This window comes from Geotrypetes seraphini, chromosome 18 (genome assembly GCF_902459505.1).
Source record: "Geotrypetes seraphini chromosome 18, aGeoSer1.1, whole genome shotgun sequence".
Classification (NCBI taxonomy): Eukaryota; Metazoa; Chordata; class Amphibia; order Gymnophiona; family Dermophiidae; genus Geotrypetes; species Geotrypetes seraphini.
In genome coordinates, this window is record NC_047101.1 from 36,077,130 (window position 1) to 36,093,495 (window position 16,366).

Genomic DNA, 16,366 nt, shown 5'->3' on the forward strand with positions numbered 1-16,366 from the left:
CGTCTAAAAACCAGCTTTGGTTATGGGTACTTGGTCGATCAGGCTTTTTGATCGTCCAAGTAGCCATTTAGGACACTTTTTAGATGTTTTTTTTTTATTTTTTATTATTACCCCCATAGTAATTATATAAAACCAAAGTTATAGACTTGTTTGTAATCTCTGTCCTGCAAAGGCAAAAAGAAGCAAATGCTTCAGTAAATATAGGCAAATACATATCTATTTATGTTACCGCCATTCTATGGTACAATCAAAGCGGTTTACATGTTGGACTAATCAAAATGATTGCATTTAGAAGGGAAATAAAAATTCTGTTGTCAATATGATGGATGATTAATGAATGTCAGCGATATTGTCGATGCTTACGATAAAAAAAGGTTTGAAATAAAAATCAAAAATAAGAAAGGAACCCAGCTGTCACAGAGTACCATGAAAACCTACACCCCCTCTGACCACCCTCCAACACACTGCCATCCATCCCCATTCACCCCAAAGGAAACAGTACAACAGGAAAATACACACCTCCTATATCAGGCCTGAGCTTGTTGTCGTACCCCTCCAACAATCCATTTAAAATGCGAGTTACGTCATTCTCATGGAATTTACGATTTAAAACCCATGTTCTGTTTGATGCCATATCCTCATAGTCATCATCTTTTTGGCTGGAGCTGCTCGGAAAGCAAAAAACAATGAAAGGAGACCACATTAGACAAAAGAACCTTTAAAAAAAATAAAATAAGTTAGGTCCATACTTGACCCTAAAATGCAACAAAATTCAGTGTGGGGAAGCAAGTTATTTTAAAAACTAAACCTCTTATCCTAAGTTCTCTTATATCGTTTGAAGCTAGATTTATCATGTATACTGCTGTATTATATTTATTTATGTAACATCTTCTACCCTGCCAATCTACAAATCTAATGGAGAAAAAACTGACTTATGATAAACACCACTTTCAGAAGAGCGATTATACTTTGAAATACGCTCAGAAAAGTGAAACTCTGAAGAGAGAGACAAACCCCCTCTTGGGACAAGAGTTTACCGCCAGTCATAGCACACTTAATTTTGAATAAATCACTCTCTGAGAGATGGTGAATTTAATTTGTATTGTTTCAAAAAAATTTTTGTAGTCCAAAAATCAACGTGTTTTCTTATACTATAACTTTGTTGAAATATGTGTCACTGGAACATTGATGCGATATCACTTATCTTATGAGGAAAGTCCTATGGGGTCCCAACGCGGCCCCGTTTCGTTATCTGCTTCAGGAGACCCAGCTGTAAATATGGGGTCCCAACGCGGCCCCGTTTTTTTTCTCCATTACATTTAGTCTTTACTGACGACTGTATAAAAGCAAATTTTCCCTGTTTCCTGTTAGAATCTACAAATCTAGGCAGCTTACAAACATACAGTACATAATTATCAAAAACTAACTCAACTGGTTATCGATGCTGAACATTAGCAGTTAGCACCTAATTGGGGGTAGTTCCAGGGATAGAATCAGCAGTTGGACAGTTAAATATTGATGTTCATTGCTTAAATGGCCAGAGTAACCACTTAAATGGGACCGCACAAAACACAGTCCTATCTTTATGCAGTAACCTATACAGAATATCGACTTAACCAGCTATGCGTTAGCCAGCTCTTCATAAATCAGATATTCAATGCCAAAGCCTAGACTTGGCCTGACATTGAATATTCGGGAATAACAATAGTGGTCAGCAAAACGCTCACCATCGTTAGCTGGTGCCTAGTATAAGTGGAAGAAATCCTACTTACATTGCAAATGTAAACATTCAGAGATTATATGAATTGTGTATAGATTATCACGTTTCATAATCTATGGTAATTGCATTCTTACAAATTCCATCCACACACCATCCTTAAACAAGTCTAATGGCTAAGTTTGAAACATCAAATCATTATGTCTACTTTTATGCCAGTCAGTATTTTATAACTGTGCGCATGTATTCATATATGAGTGAAAATGACTTTATAGTCTAGAGCTATAAATAAACTCGTGGAGGGGCATAATTGAAAGGGACGTCTAAGTCCGTTTGCATCTAAGTCGCAAGTCGTCCAAAGTAAAAAACAGCCTAGGACACATTTTCGAAAAATACGTCCAAAATATTTTTTCTTTCGAAAATCGTCTAATTATACGTCCTGCAGATCTGATCGTCCAAGCCGCTAAGTCGTCCATCTTTATACCACATTTCCGTCCAAATTTTCATCTAAGTCAAAAACGCCTAGGACAAGCCCTGTTGGACATGGGAGAGGTCTGCAAAGTGATGGACTGAACACCCAGATATGGCACCTAAATAGTGAGCTACCTTACAGGGCACTGCTGTGAACATCACAAAGAGGGTGCCATGTCATCATCCCACTACAGCTCCCTTATAGGTCATGGTGAGCCCCCCAAACCACCTCCAGAATCCCCTAGACCCACTTATCTACTACCCCAATAGCCTTTATGGCTGCAGGAGTCACTTATATGCCAGTACAAAAGGGTTTAGGGGGTGTATTGTGTGGCCCACTGTAATGCGGAACAGTCCTATGTAACTATCACAATGGAACCTTTCACCAATAGCACCCAGACGTGTGGCCCGGAAAAGGAGCCACCCTGCAGGACCGGATTCCAAAATGGAATCAAAAACAACACAAAGTCATTATCATCTATTTCTTCAAAAGCATAATCATATTTATTCTTCCTGAATTCAGGTAAGTAGTTTTCTTCAGACCACTGCTACATTGATCAGAATGTTCAAACAGCTGCACCAACAATGAGAAACAACTCAAATAGCACAAAGCCAGAATACAAACCAGTCTTTGCCTTGCCTTCAGAACTGAGGACACTAGAGCTGTGCCCAGGGTTTGTAGTCCAACTCAAACCAAACACTGGCTGCTACTAAAGCAGGCAACTTTCAAAATCATCAAAACAAACAATACAGTCTTAGGTCTTTATCTTCACCTCTCAGAAGTGCCACAGTTTCTACAAGCCTCTGGCTAGTTCCATATATTGCCAGGAAAATGAGGGAGTGATAGGTTTTGCACACAAACAGTCATTAGTTTGACTCTCACAGTTCCCACCCAGGATAACAGCAAAACCTCTCCCCATTAATCACTCCCCAGCTTGTAAAAAGAAGAATAGCAAGAACAAAAAAGAAAAACATTCTCTAAACAGTCCAGCATTCAAAATCACACTCACTATTTGGAAATGGAGGCAAAGTCCACCTGCATTGCTTCAGTGACTTGAGGAGCAAATTCTGACCAACCTTCCTCCAATTCCATAGGTAACTCTCCAGGGAACACAGGATCTTCAACCTGGCCTTCCTCTAGCACCTCCATTGGAACGGGGCCATTGCTCCTGCTTGACTGGGAGGATTCTTTAGGGAGGAAAGGATTAAACCTCCTTCCTAGCTGGCTTCCCTCTCTGTTCTTACACACAGGTTTAAGTACCTTGGGGAAACGCCCTGCTTTGTCAGCCCTGGCAGTGTTCCAAGGGCCTCTTGGGCTCCCCCGGTGGACAGTATTATTATTATGTTCAGGAACTACCTGTCCCTTCCCAATTCCTCTCCAGGATTTCTTTTCTTCTCCTTTCTCCTCTATCCTAACTGGGACCTGAGCAGGGAGAATATCTGGCTGGTCACAATAGGGGAGTGCACATGTTTAAGTATCAATGTAGTGATTACAGGGGCTTATGGACATGGGTCCTCCTCTCCATGAATCCCTAACCCACCCTCAAGATGTCTTAAGACGCCTCTGTGCTGGATGATAAGGCTTTCCTATGTCAGGCTGGCAGGTGATGATGGTCTGGAGGCTGAATTTTAAAGGTGTGATTAATATTTTTATGGGGTAGGGGGTCGGTGATCACTGGGGTAGTGTGTGGGGGTCTGTTTCATGTGTTTGCAGTGCTTATCTGGTGACTTTAGGTGGTTTTTTGTGACTTAGACCATGTTTTACATGGTCTAAGTCACAACGTCCAAGTTCTGTCGATCCTGGACTGTATAACTTTCGGTTATACATGCTGTACGACTAAGTCTAAGCTGGCCCACGTCCCGCCCAACTCGCACCCTCGACACTCCTCCTGAAACTCCCCATTTAGCTTTGGTCATTCAGCGGCACTATAAAAGCCTAGGTTGTTTTTAAATATGTCCAAAACCCGGTTTTATTATCGGCACTTGGACGTTTTTGACTTATGATCGTCCAAGTGCCGACTTAGGCTGGTTTTTGGCCGTTTTTCTCTTTTGATTATGAGCCCCATAATGTATCAACCTATCATGCGGGATCAATATTCTAAAAACTTACACAAGGGATTTGGTTCCTACCCAGGTAATTCAAATGCCGTTCTGGCATTCCCCCACATGAACACACCAGGACTATCCTAAGCCTTCCCCAATAGCCAAATTTCACCTTCCCCCTACAACTCATCACATTTGGGTCATAACTCTACCCCAGTCAACAAATCTGAATTCCTTGCACTCCTTTGTCCTCACTCTTTAGTTGACAGCAAAATAACATCCTACCTGTCTCATCTACTATTTAAAACCCCCTTTACAAAACTGTAGCGCAGTTTTTAGCGCCAGCTGCAGCAGTAACTGCTCTGACGCTCATAGGAATTCTATGAACGTTGAAGCTGTTACCGTCGCAGCCGGCGTGAAAAATCGTGCTACGGTTTTGTATAAGGGGAAGGGGGTAGGTTTTGTGCCATTTAATTTTGCATTGACATGCAGGTCAATGTTTCATACAGCAACACTGGGCTGGTAAATCAGGAATAAAATGAAGAATATGTAAATGGTATACCTAAATCCAAAAGGCTGTACTTGTAATATAGCACTTTGAATGCATGCATGGACTACATATGTGTATCATTATTTTAGCAAGAAAACACAACAAAGGTGACCAATTTGTGCTCAGTCTCTTTTTATTGTAATTGACTCGACACGAAAGTCTCATGTACCATGTGTAGCTGAAAACCATGCCAAAATGAGCACTTTAGACTTGATTGTACCTTTCAATACATAGTTCTCAGTTAGTTAGTACTGTGCTTGGTGTATTTGGACAGTGTTGCGAAAAGTATTAAATCAGAGTAAAAAGTTTTAAATGGTTTATTTTGTCTTCCCAGTTACTACTGTAGTATAGAGGTCTGCACGGGAACGGGGATTGCGGGAATCCCCCCCCCTAACCCACGGGACTCCCACGGGGACCCCCCTCTGGCCCACGGGACTCCCATGGGGACCCCCCTCTAGCCAACGGGACTCCCACAGGGATGGAAGGCTTTGGAAGCAGGGTTCGCCCATATAATATAATGGACACGTCAGATTTAGTAAAAGAGGGGGTTTATAAGTTAATTACCTGAACAGAAAACAAAAAAAGGGCTCCACCAAAGAGATTCCACAAGGAAAACAGCAGCACAAACACAAAAGAAACTGTGGAATTGATGATCCTGTCAGAAGTAATTGCTGCTTTTTATGGGGATGGGCAGGGATGGAGGTAATTCCTTGTGGGGATGGGTGGGGATGGAGAGGATCCTGACGGGGACGGGTGGGGACGGAAAGGATCCTGGCGGATATGGGCGGGGATGGGTGGGATTTTTGTCCCCGCGCAACTCTCTACTGTAGTATAACACTAGTTCTTTGCTATAAAATATTGCTATCATGTGTACAACTAGCTCAAAATGCATAAGTAAGACTCATATGGACTATGGGAATCGGAACACCTACAACCCTACTATATGAAACTACATTGGATACAAGGATGAAGTTAAAATTAGGCATCACTGCCTTTAAGATCCCGAGAGGGAATGCCCCCGACTACCTAAACAGAGTTGGCCGTCCTACTCCAGGGTGCCTCCAACAGATATTCTACTAGAATTTTTTCACTTACAAAAAAGTGACTCCTCTTCCCAGTTTAACAATTAAATGCCCCTTTTGAAGAATTAGGACTTGATTGTGTGGAATAGGCCAGTGGGTCTAGTATGGCCAAACACTTTCTTTCTCAAGTCAGTAATAGTTGCATTTATTATTATTATTTATTACCCAGATATAATCCAAGCAAAACACTTGTACCAGGAAATCAGAGATCACATTCTTATAACAGGTATATAATACAGGAAATATACTAACTCTTCCTTAGACCACAATAATGAGGGGAATAATGAGGGGAAAGTAAGAACTTACAAATTAAAGACGAGCCAAAAAAATTTTAAAGAAACAAATTATCAAATGCCACTATCACTCAGGAAATTTTCAAGTCCAAAAAGGCTCTAAATTGATCTGGGACAAAGAAGACACATTTACTGGGCAATTCTATAAATGGTGCCTATATTAGGCACTGCTAGATGCCCTAATTGCAGCCCCCTATTGACACCTAAGTTCAGAATTGGAGTCTAACTTTTATTTTTTAATTGGCTTAATCAGCATATTAATTGACCATGCTGGTTTTCAGCCAATCAAAGAAAAAACAAATTAAGCAATTTAATTGGTGCTGAACTCTTAGGATGCCTAGCAACACCTAAGTGAAGCCACCCTCTCACGCCTATTGATGCCTATGCTAAAAAGTAGGCGTGGTTATGAGTGGAGAATATGTGTGGTTGAGTTAGGTGTCTTTAGGTGTCCAACATTAGCAACGCCAAATTAGGTGAGTGAAAAGCTGGCCTAATGGAGCCATATCTATGGTACCATGTTTACGGCACCTAGCGATGCCTAAGTCCGCTTAGGCACCACTCGGTGTGATTCTATAAACGGCACTATTTTTTTGATTGACAACTGTGCCACACGGCATCTACAACATAGGCACCGCTTGGCGCCATTTATAGAATCTGGCCCTTAGTCCCTAAATATTGAACATTTGCATGGATAGGCCAAGAGAAAGGAGGCTCCCAAATTCTTAACCTCTTCTCTCATCCCCCCAAATTTTTTTCCCCTATCCTGATTAGATTCAGTCTTGTCTGGATAGATTCAGACCCTTTGACTACATAAAAGAATCTGAGAGTTCCCAAAGTATAATCTCATTATTGCATTCAAGTCCTGTCCAAAAATAAGGGCACCAATAATGTAGCTCTTGCCTTTACGTCTTATAATGAATCTTCCAGAATAGCAGATATATCCTTATTGTCATATTTCCTATCTTGCAAGTGACTTTGATTTCCTGCCATCTCTTCTAGGGTTAAAGAAATAAGTATATAATACGTCTTATTAAATGGAGGAATTGCTTCTTTAGGTAACTACATTTTCAGTCAGAAATCTCTTACAAAATCTAAAGGGGATGTGCCCATAGCCCTTGGAAAATTTAACATTTGAAGATTAAGTCGCCTATTAAAGTTCTCAATTTGCTCAATTTTGTGGTAATATGACGGCAGATAAAGACCTGAATGGTTCATTCAGTCTGCTCATAAGTTAGACCCATTCAAAAAACATGATTAAATTAACTTGTCTCTTCTTTGATATTTCTGGGCCATAGACTTTAAAGTCTGATATTGTTCTAGGTTCCAAATGCTGAAGTTGCTGTCCAAGCTCATTCCAGCCTATCCAACCATCCCGTTGTTTGCAGGATATCTACCATAAAGTAATATCCTCATGTTCCAAGTTAGTGGAATTCCCATTGATGCCCACCTCGATCCTATACCGAATCACCATATATGGCACACAGACTGTGCAAGTCTATCCAATACCAGCCTTAGTTCTTCAATTTACACCCTTCATTTTCTAATTAGAGATCCTCTATTTTTATCCCACGCTTTTTTGAATTCCATCGCCGTTTTCCTCTACACCATTTCCCTCAGAAAGGCATTCCAGGCATCTACCACCCTCTCTGTGAAGAATAATTTCTTAATATTGCTTCTAAGTCTTCCTCCCTGTAGCCTCAAATTATGCTCTCTAGTTTTACCATTTTTTCTTCTCTGGAAAAGATTTGGCTATATATTAATACCTTTCATATATTTAAACATCTGTATCAATATTTTATCTTTCATAATTATGACTTCTGTTTCTTTTAAGTTCTTTAACTTCTGTTTGCCACCTGAACAAACTGATGGGAACAATTCATCCTGACTTTTTCCAAATTTTGTGAGTCTACTTTGCTCACCAAAATAGAGACCTCTAGTGTTGATCTTGCCAGTGTAGAATCTAGTCTCTGAAGAATTTTCCACGCATGCTTGAAGATAATCACCATTAATGCCAACATATCTCTCCCAGCTTGAGTTTTCCACTAGGTCAAACTTGTAGGGGTTTCACGGCATACTGTTTTATTTATTTATTTATTTATTCAATTTTCTATACCATTCTCCCAGGGGAGCTCAGAAAGGTTTACATGAATTTATTCAGGTACTCAAGCATTTTTCCCTGTCTGTCCCAGCGGGCAATGGGGCAATGGGGCAATCTATCTAATGCACCTGTTCAAGTTTCTGCTGGACAGGAGAGATGGTTCTGGCCAGTGAGGGCACAGTCTTAACCATTCCTTTTCTCTTTGTGTGTGGCATTTTCAAAAGGAAGAAAAAAAATTATCTCCAGCTGATTCAAGGGCAGGTACGAAACATGCACAGCTCACACCGCCATCTTGGCCACTCCTCAATAGTTGCATTCTTATTGTGTTTCAATTTGGTTAAATTTGATTGTGAGGTTCCAGAACAAGTCATAGCTGCCTTAGGTATGGCTATTTAAGAGAAAGACAACACACAATGCCTCTAAAAAGCTAAAATAAGTAAATTGGAAAAAAAACAAAAACAAACATAAAACAGAAGTTAACACAACATCAGAAAAAGGAAATAAAGGAGCCAACATCCAGCCTACAGCACTCTGTGTTTCTAGAATCACTCTGGATATTCAGCTCCTGCTGACTGGATAAGTGTCTTTGAATATTGACCTATTATTCTATAAAGCAATATAAATCAAAACAAAAGAAAGCAGAAAAATACTATAATAACTAAACACACTTCTACTTGTCATCAAAAACAAAACAGGTGCATATATACCTGTATATCACAAACACTTGTAGTGGCCCTGTATCAGTGTTTGTGATATACTTATGTACCTGTTTTGTTTTTGGCGACAAGTAAGAAGTGTGTTTAGTTATTACTATAAAGCAACAGATAACAAATTACTGTACATACCTGCTAAAATCACTATTGCTTATTCTTATTATTAGATAGAATGGAATCACTTTCGTGGGAAATGTTGCATGCAGAACAAGGATCAAAACATTGAAAAGAACACCAGGGAAGCCAGTCTGAAAATACTACATTTACAGCAGTTAAAATTGTTTCATAATAGTTAAATCAAATGTTTTATACAGCTGTTAAGCAGCTACAAAGCAATGAGATAGATAGATAGATAGACATGCACTTATGGGTTGGTATAACCTTGTATAATCAGGTTATGACCAGGCAGAAGGCTTGAGCCAGTTTAACACAATATGGGGGATAGTCTATAAATGGCATCAAAATTTCGGTGTTGGAAGGTGCCCAAATTAGTTGGGAAATACCATTTAAAACAGCAAAAACTGTAAAAATAAATCACTTACCAGCACCTAAATAAAAGGTGCCGGAATCATGCCTATGTACTTGCTTTATGGCACTCAATGCCACTATGGGTGTGGTTAATGCTGGAAATGGCGTTAGGTGCCATAAAGCACACAAAAGAATTTATGCCACCACCCCCTCCTACATAAAATCCAAGCTACCCATCTACATCCCCACCCGCACCCTCCGCTCAGAAACGGAGATACGCCTATGCATTCCCCCCGGAAGGTCCCTCCTCTCAGAAACCGCCCGCAAACGCTCCTACAGCCACTTCATTCCCCAACTCTGGAACCAACTCCCCCTCAACTCAGACTACAGAACTTACTAATGACATTCCGGAAAATGGTCAAGACCCTCCTCTTCAACTAAAGGTCACCCTCAGCCTACACCAACCCCCTTAAACCCCACCTCTACCCTTCTTTCTCCATTCTAATCTTCTGCCTAAATTTCTGTATAGTCCACTCTCAGCCTATACTCAAATAACTCGTATCTAAACGAAACTACTTATATTTAACTTACTGTTCTTAATTTGCTGTATAGTCCCTATATCTAAACTGCTGCACAGTCTCGTATGTCCAAGTATTTAAATTTACTGTATAATCTTGTATGTCCAATTCACGCCATTGTGAATGTTTACTTGTAAACCGTTCTGAGCTACTGGGAGGACGGGATAAAAATCTAAATAAATAAATAAATAAAGAGCCTACGTAGATGCGATTCACGCATAGATAGGTGCCGGAAATATAGGGCTGGAAAACCCCGGCTTACGCCTACGGCACCTGTCGTTTGCAGGATTCTCTATAGGGTGTCATTGTGTGATTGACGCGTGATTGGTGGCTGCTTTTAAGGCGGCCGCTGATATCGACGCCCTGTACTGCTGAACAAGCTTTCCATTTTTATAAGATCCATCTCTGTTCTGGACTGGGGCAGACATCTGTGAGACATAGTAATCCTATACTTATTTTAGTTTAAACCTCTTCCCTCACATTACTATATGCTACTATTAGATTGAAGCCACCTAGAAGGTACTCCCAATAGTTTCAAGTTTTCAAGTTTTATTAGGATTTTATATACCGCCTATCAAGGTTATCTAAGCGGTTTTGCAATCAGGTTTCTCAATAGGCGGAATAAGTCAAGTTTCAAGTTTCAAGTTTATTAATAAACTAGTTGATGCCCCGGCGTTGCACGGGTATTTAATTATAGCAATAACACAGTAAATGGATTGAAATAAAGATACTTTATAGTGGTGAATGAAATTATTTTTTTACAGCTTTATAAAAAGTACAATAATCAAATTATAATGTGAAATATTTGACAAAATGAATACAATACAACTAACACAAAACTTGATTATAAACAACAATTTTAGTTTCACCTCCAGGAGCAAGAACATATAAATTCTTGGGTGAACCCACCCTTGATCAAGCAACATAGAGTTGTCCATGGGAAAAACAGGGGGGATCTTAAATCCACTCCACAGTATGTAATAGTCTGTCCCTGTGATTTGTTGATTGTGATAGAGAATGCAAGTCTCACTGGAATTTGCAGTCTCTTAAACTGAAAAGGAAGATCTGTAGGAATAAGTGGCATCCAAAAGTTTCAGTATTGATTTAAACAACTCAATATGTGGAAACTCAGGTTGAAAAGAAACTCCATGCAGTTTGTTCCCGGTTCAGAATGGAACCTGTGTTCCTAGTTCAGGATATGTGAGTACTCATGAAATGTAATAACAATATGAACTGGGGTGCATGAAGGAAACAGTTACAAACACAGTTAGAACATACAAACTCTATATGTATGGTGTCCGTGGTAGAATAGAAACGATGTCCCTAGTGGTTATAGTGTCATAGAAAGTGTTTTATAGTTGGAATTACAGTGAGAATGGCAGCTTTTTACATTTTTTCCATTGACATGAATGGGTGAAATCTGATTTTCTGTTTGTAGCTCCGCCCACGTGTGCAGGTGGGCCGCCAGACCCCCAGAACATATCATCCCAGGTAGTGAGGGATCAGCATACCAAGTTTCGTTCAAATCGGTCAAGCCGTTTTTGCGTGATCGCGGCACATACACACACACACACATACATACACACATACATACCTCCGATTTTATATATATAGATTTGATAAATCACCTATTAGAATCACTAAGCGATGTACAAAATAAAATACAGTATAATAAAAGAAACTAACATTTAACAAAGTATTTTCATCAAAGACAAACATGAATTGGGAGGGAAAGGGTAAAAGTTACAATTTTCAATTTAAGGTAGAAGAAATGGGAAGAACAGGAGGGTAAGGGGAAGTTGAACCGCAGCATAATCTGGAATCTCACTAAACATTTAAATATTGAAGGCGTCTTTAAATAAATAAGATTTTAAAAGTTTTTTAAATGTTATAACTTGAAACTTTCCTGATTCCATGACTGCTGCTCTGAACATTAGGCTCAGCTAATAAAGGTAAAACATTGCAAACATGTTTGGTAAGTCAAACTTAAACTACAGGCAAGAGGATGTGAAGCCTGGTGGAAATTTGGCAAGCTATCCAAAAAATGGCAAGGCAAACCATTTTATAGTTGCCATTAGCCACAGGATTTCTGCTACAGGGTTCATAGACAACTCGGCGAAAGACAAAGGCGCGCGCCGACAACTGAGCGCAAGACGGAGGCACGCGCCGAAGAAAATTACAGTTTTTAGGGTCTCCGACGGGGGGTTTTGTTGGGGAGCCCCCCAGTTTACTTAATAGAGATCGCGCCGGCGTTGTGGGGGGTTTAGGGGGTTGTAACCCTCCACATTTTACTGTAAACTTAACGTTTTCCCTAAAAACAGGGAAAAAGTGAAGTTTTGAGTAAAATGTGGGAGGTTACAACCCCCCACACTCCCCACAACGCCCCCCACAACGCGGCGCGATCTCTATTAAGTAAAGTGGGGGAGTTCCCCCCCACGCCCCCCCGTCGGAGCCGTAAAAACAGTAATTTTGTGCGGGCCGCACCTCCGCGCTGTGATCAATTGTCTGCGCACGCCTTTGTCCCGGCGCGCTTTTGACCTGACACCCTGCTACAGTGCCGCTAATAGGAGCGCAAAAAACAGGGGAAACAAAATCCACAAAAGTACAAAGTAGCAAAACTGGGTGGAATTGTCCAATCAGAAAGGTGCACAAATAAAAGTGTCTTTCAACTCATCTGATTGATCTTTTATTCATCCAAAGTAACTCGACTCGAGTTACTTTGGATGAATAAAAAATCTCTTTAGTTTTTCATTTACTGCCAAGTTGCGGTACTACGGCGTTTTGATACATACGGCATTTACAAGTGGTTCTCATTTTTGGTCATATATCCAAAGATCATCAAGACTCCTGACGCAGGCCTTAGGGCCGAAACATGTACATGTCGGGTCGAGTTACTTTGGATGAATAAAAGATCAATCAGATGAGTTGAAAGACACTTTTATTTGTGCACCTTTCTGATTGGACAATTCCACCCAGTTTTGCTACAGTGCTGCTAATAACCATTGTTCTGCTGGACTGGGAAGCTAGGACCGACTGCCAGCCAAGTGTGAAAGTGCCTTCATTTATTTCCAAAATACTGCAAATATTGTTCAGTTTAATATGTTGTACTGCTTTCATCATAAATTATGCCAGACAGCTTTAAAATAAAATATTAAAAACATCTTGTATAAAATATAGAATTATCAATGAAAAACAAAATACCCTAGTTGTTAGGGAAATGGATTTGCCTGATATACTAAGACACTCCTTGTAGTAACTCTTGAAAATTTGTTCAGAATTAAAAAAGAAAAAGTTTAAATTTAAATAAATTTTAAATAAAATACATTTTTTAAAAAGCACCCAGCATCAGAGTGCCTGCTCAGTACTCCTTTCATGCCTTACTGATAAGACAGAATTAAAGGTCATCTATGGTGGTACTTTGGAAATGGTGTGTTCAGTGACTGAGATGCAGTAGCGAACAGGGAAGGCTCAATGAAGTTTATGACCCAGAAAGAATTGGAACTGTGGTACTGTGAGACGGAATTCGGCCCAGAGCTACTATCAGAACCACTGAGGTTGAGCCTCAGAGCAACATAGCTAATTGAAATCTGTCAACCTGCCCAGTAGTTGATATGTTTCATAGTAACATAGTAGATGACGGCAGATAAAGACCCGAATGGTCCATCCAGTCTGCCCAACCTGATTCAATTTAAATTTTTTTAATTTTTTTTTCTTAGCTATTTCTGGGCAAGAATCCAAAGCTTTACACGGTACTGTGCTTGGGTTCCAACCGCTGAAATCTCCGTTAAAACCTACTCCAGCCCATCTAAACCCTCCCAGCCATTGAAGCCCTCTCCAGCCCATCCTCCTCAAAATGGCCATATACAGACACAGATCGTGCAAGTCTGCCCAGTACTGGCCTTAGTTCAATATTTAATCTTATTTTATGATTCTAGATCCTCTGTGTTCATTCCATGCTTCTTTGAACTCCGTCACCATTTTCCTCTCCACCACCTCTCTTGGGAGTGCAATCCAGGCAGCCACCACCCTCTCCATAAAGTAGAATTTCCTAACATTGCTCTTGAATCTACCACCCCTCAACCTCAAATTATGTCCTCTGGTTTTACCATTTTCCTTTCTCTGGACAATATTTTGTTCTACGTTAATACCCTTCAAGTATTTGAACGTCTGAATCATGTCTCCCCTGTCTCTCCTTTCCTCTAGGGTATACATATTCAGGGATTCCAGTCTCTCCTCATATGTCTTCTGGCGTAAGCCTCCTATCATTTTCGTCGCCCTCCTCTGGACCGTTTCAAGTCTTCTTACGTCCTTCGCAAGATACGGTCTCCAAAACTGAACACAATACTCCAAGTGGGGCCTTAGCAATGACCTGTACAAGGGGACAAACTTAAAAAGATCTCAATCTGTATACTTTGGAGGAAAGGCGGGAGAGGGGAAATATGATAGAAACGTTTAAATACCTACGTAATGTAAATGTGCATGAGTCGAGTCACATTTGAAAGGAAACTCTGCAATGAAAGGGCATAGGATGAAGTTAAGAAGTGTTAGACTCAGGAGTAATCTAAGGAAATACTTTTTTACAGAAGAGGTGGTAGAGATAGAGACTGTGTCAGGGATAGGCACATGGGATCTCTCGGAAAGAGAAAGAGATAATGGTTACTGCGGATGGGCAGACCAGATAGGCTATTTGGCCTTTATCTGCTATCATGTTTCTATGTTTTCCCTTTCCAAGCTGAAGAGCCCTAACCTTTTTAGTCTTTCCTCATACGAGAGGAGTTCCATCCCTTTTATCATCTTGGCACTCTTCTATGAATCTTTTCTAGCGCCACTATATCTTTCTTGAGATAAGTAGACCAGAATTGAATGATGCTTAAATTTTGGTGACCTGTTATAGAACAGGGAAGTGAAATTTCTATTACCAAGAGCTCTGATGCATTCCTCCAGTGTCTTGACCCGCAGAACATCAACTGCATGGCTAACAAGTTTTCCTAGACACGTTCGCTTGAGGAAGACATCACTTCTTTATTCCTCAAAGACTGCTTCTTATCGTGCACTACATCACTGGCTGTAGAGGCATCTCATTCAAATCCAGGCTTAGAGACATCATAGCCTTTATCAGAGGCAGTGACATAGTGGTGGCACCACCCACCTTTTCTTCACCCCCACTCCTTCCCCGCCCCCCACTGTGCACGCGCACACCCCTCCCTTACCTGTACCGCTTTAGCATCTCCAACTTGCTGTCCACACTGGCCTCGGCTCTCTCTCTGACATCATTTCCTGTCCCCGCAACCAGGCAGTGATGTCAGATAGAGAGCCAAGGCTGGCACAAGCGGCAGGTTGGAGTTTCTGCTCGTGCCAGCAAAGAGCTAGAGCAGGGTAGGGAACTCCGGTCCTCAAGAGCCGTATTCCAGTCGGGTTTTCAGGATTTCCCCAATGAATATGAATTGAAAGCAGTGCATGTAAATAGATCTCATGCATATTCATTGGGGAAATCCTGAAAACCCGACTGGAATACGGCTTTCGAGGACCGTGCACACGACATGGGAGGGGTGGGATGGAGCGAGGGTTGGAGAGGAGGAGAAGTGCAGGCGCCCCTACCAAGATAGCGTGGGACGGTCTCCCCCTTACTATGCCACTGGTCAGAGGTTTGGGAGCTATTCTTTAAATGGGCGTACACAAGTGTTTTCACATGGATCTACTGTTTTTGTCCTATTTCAGTGCTTTCTGTCCATTTTTTTTATACTGAAAATTTGGCGTAAAAGTATCACTTAACATTTGGCACCATATACTTTATACAATTTCCCTCTATATGTGCAGACTGTTTATTCATTTATTTATAATTAGGTGTAAGGTCCTAGCTTTGGTATTAAAGACTAGGCAGTTTAAGGATCTATCTCTAAACTGCACCCTGAAGATCTCAGGCTTTGTGGCAATGCCTGTGTCCTTTTAAAATACTAGCACAAATCCCTGCAGCAGCTGTGCCAGATTGAAGGCACTGATGTTTTGTCTGTTTGCCCCTGACTGTGCCTAATTACCCAATGTCTTGCACCATACATAGATTTAGGTATGACCTAATTTTATAAAGATACATTTATGCACTCAAACTCACCTTTCATACATTGAAATATTTTATAAAATTACTTCTAAAATACAGAAAATAAGAGATTGCATTTTTGCTGTTTCTCAATTGCCTCTTAAAGGTATAGGAAGATTTTAGGCAACAGATGATGACTTCATCTTATTTCTTCAGCTAAGGCTTTATTTGAAAATCCATAACTGCAGTATTACTGTATAATGGCACAAGATATGCCCTGGTGGCTAAGATCAAAGGTCCATAGTGCTCGGCATCCTGT

General features: G+C 40.6%; 1 protein-coding gene across 3 annotated transcripts in view; it reads right to left on the bottom strand.

The window, feature by feature from the left end:
- Window positions 1–16,366, bottom strand: part of GABRG2 (gamma-aminobutyric acid type A receptor subunit gamma2) — a 224,204-nt gene that overhangs the window by 71,811 nt on the left and 136,027 nt on the right. For 2 of the 3 annotated variants that reach the window (XM_033927639.1, XM_033927641.1), the window contains exon 2: window positions 520–665. In XM_033927639.1, the coding sequence (XP_033783530.1) occupies window positions 520–634 (115 nt within the window). In that variant the 5' untranslated portion in view covers window positions 635–665. Of the gene's footprint in view, window positions 1–519; window positions 666–8,382; window positions 8,539–16,366 lie in introns of those variants that run through there. The other variant, XM_033927640.1, reaches the window with a different exon arrangement.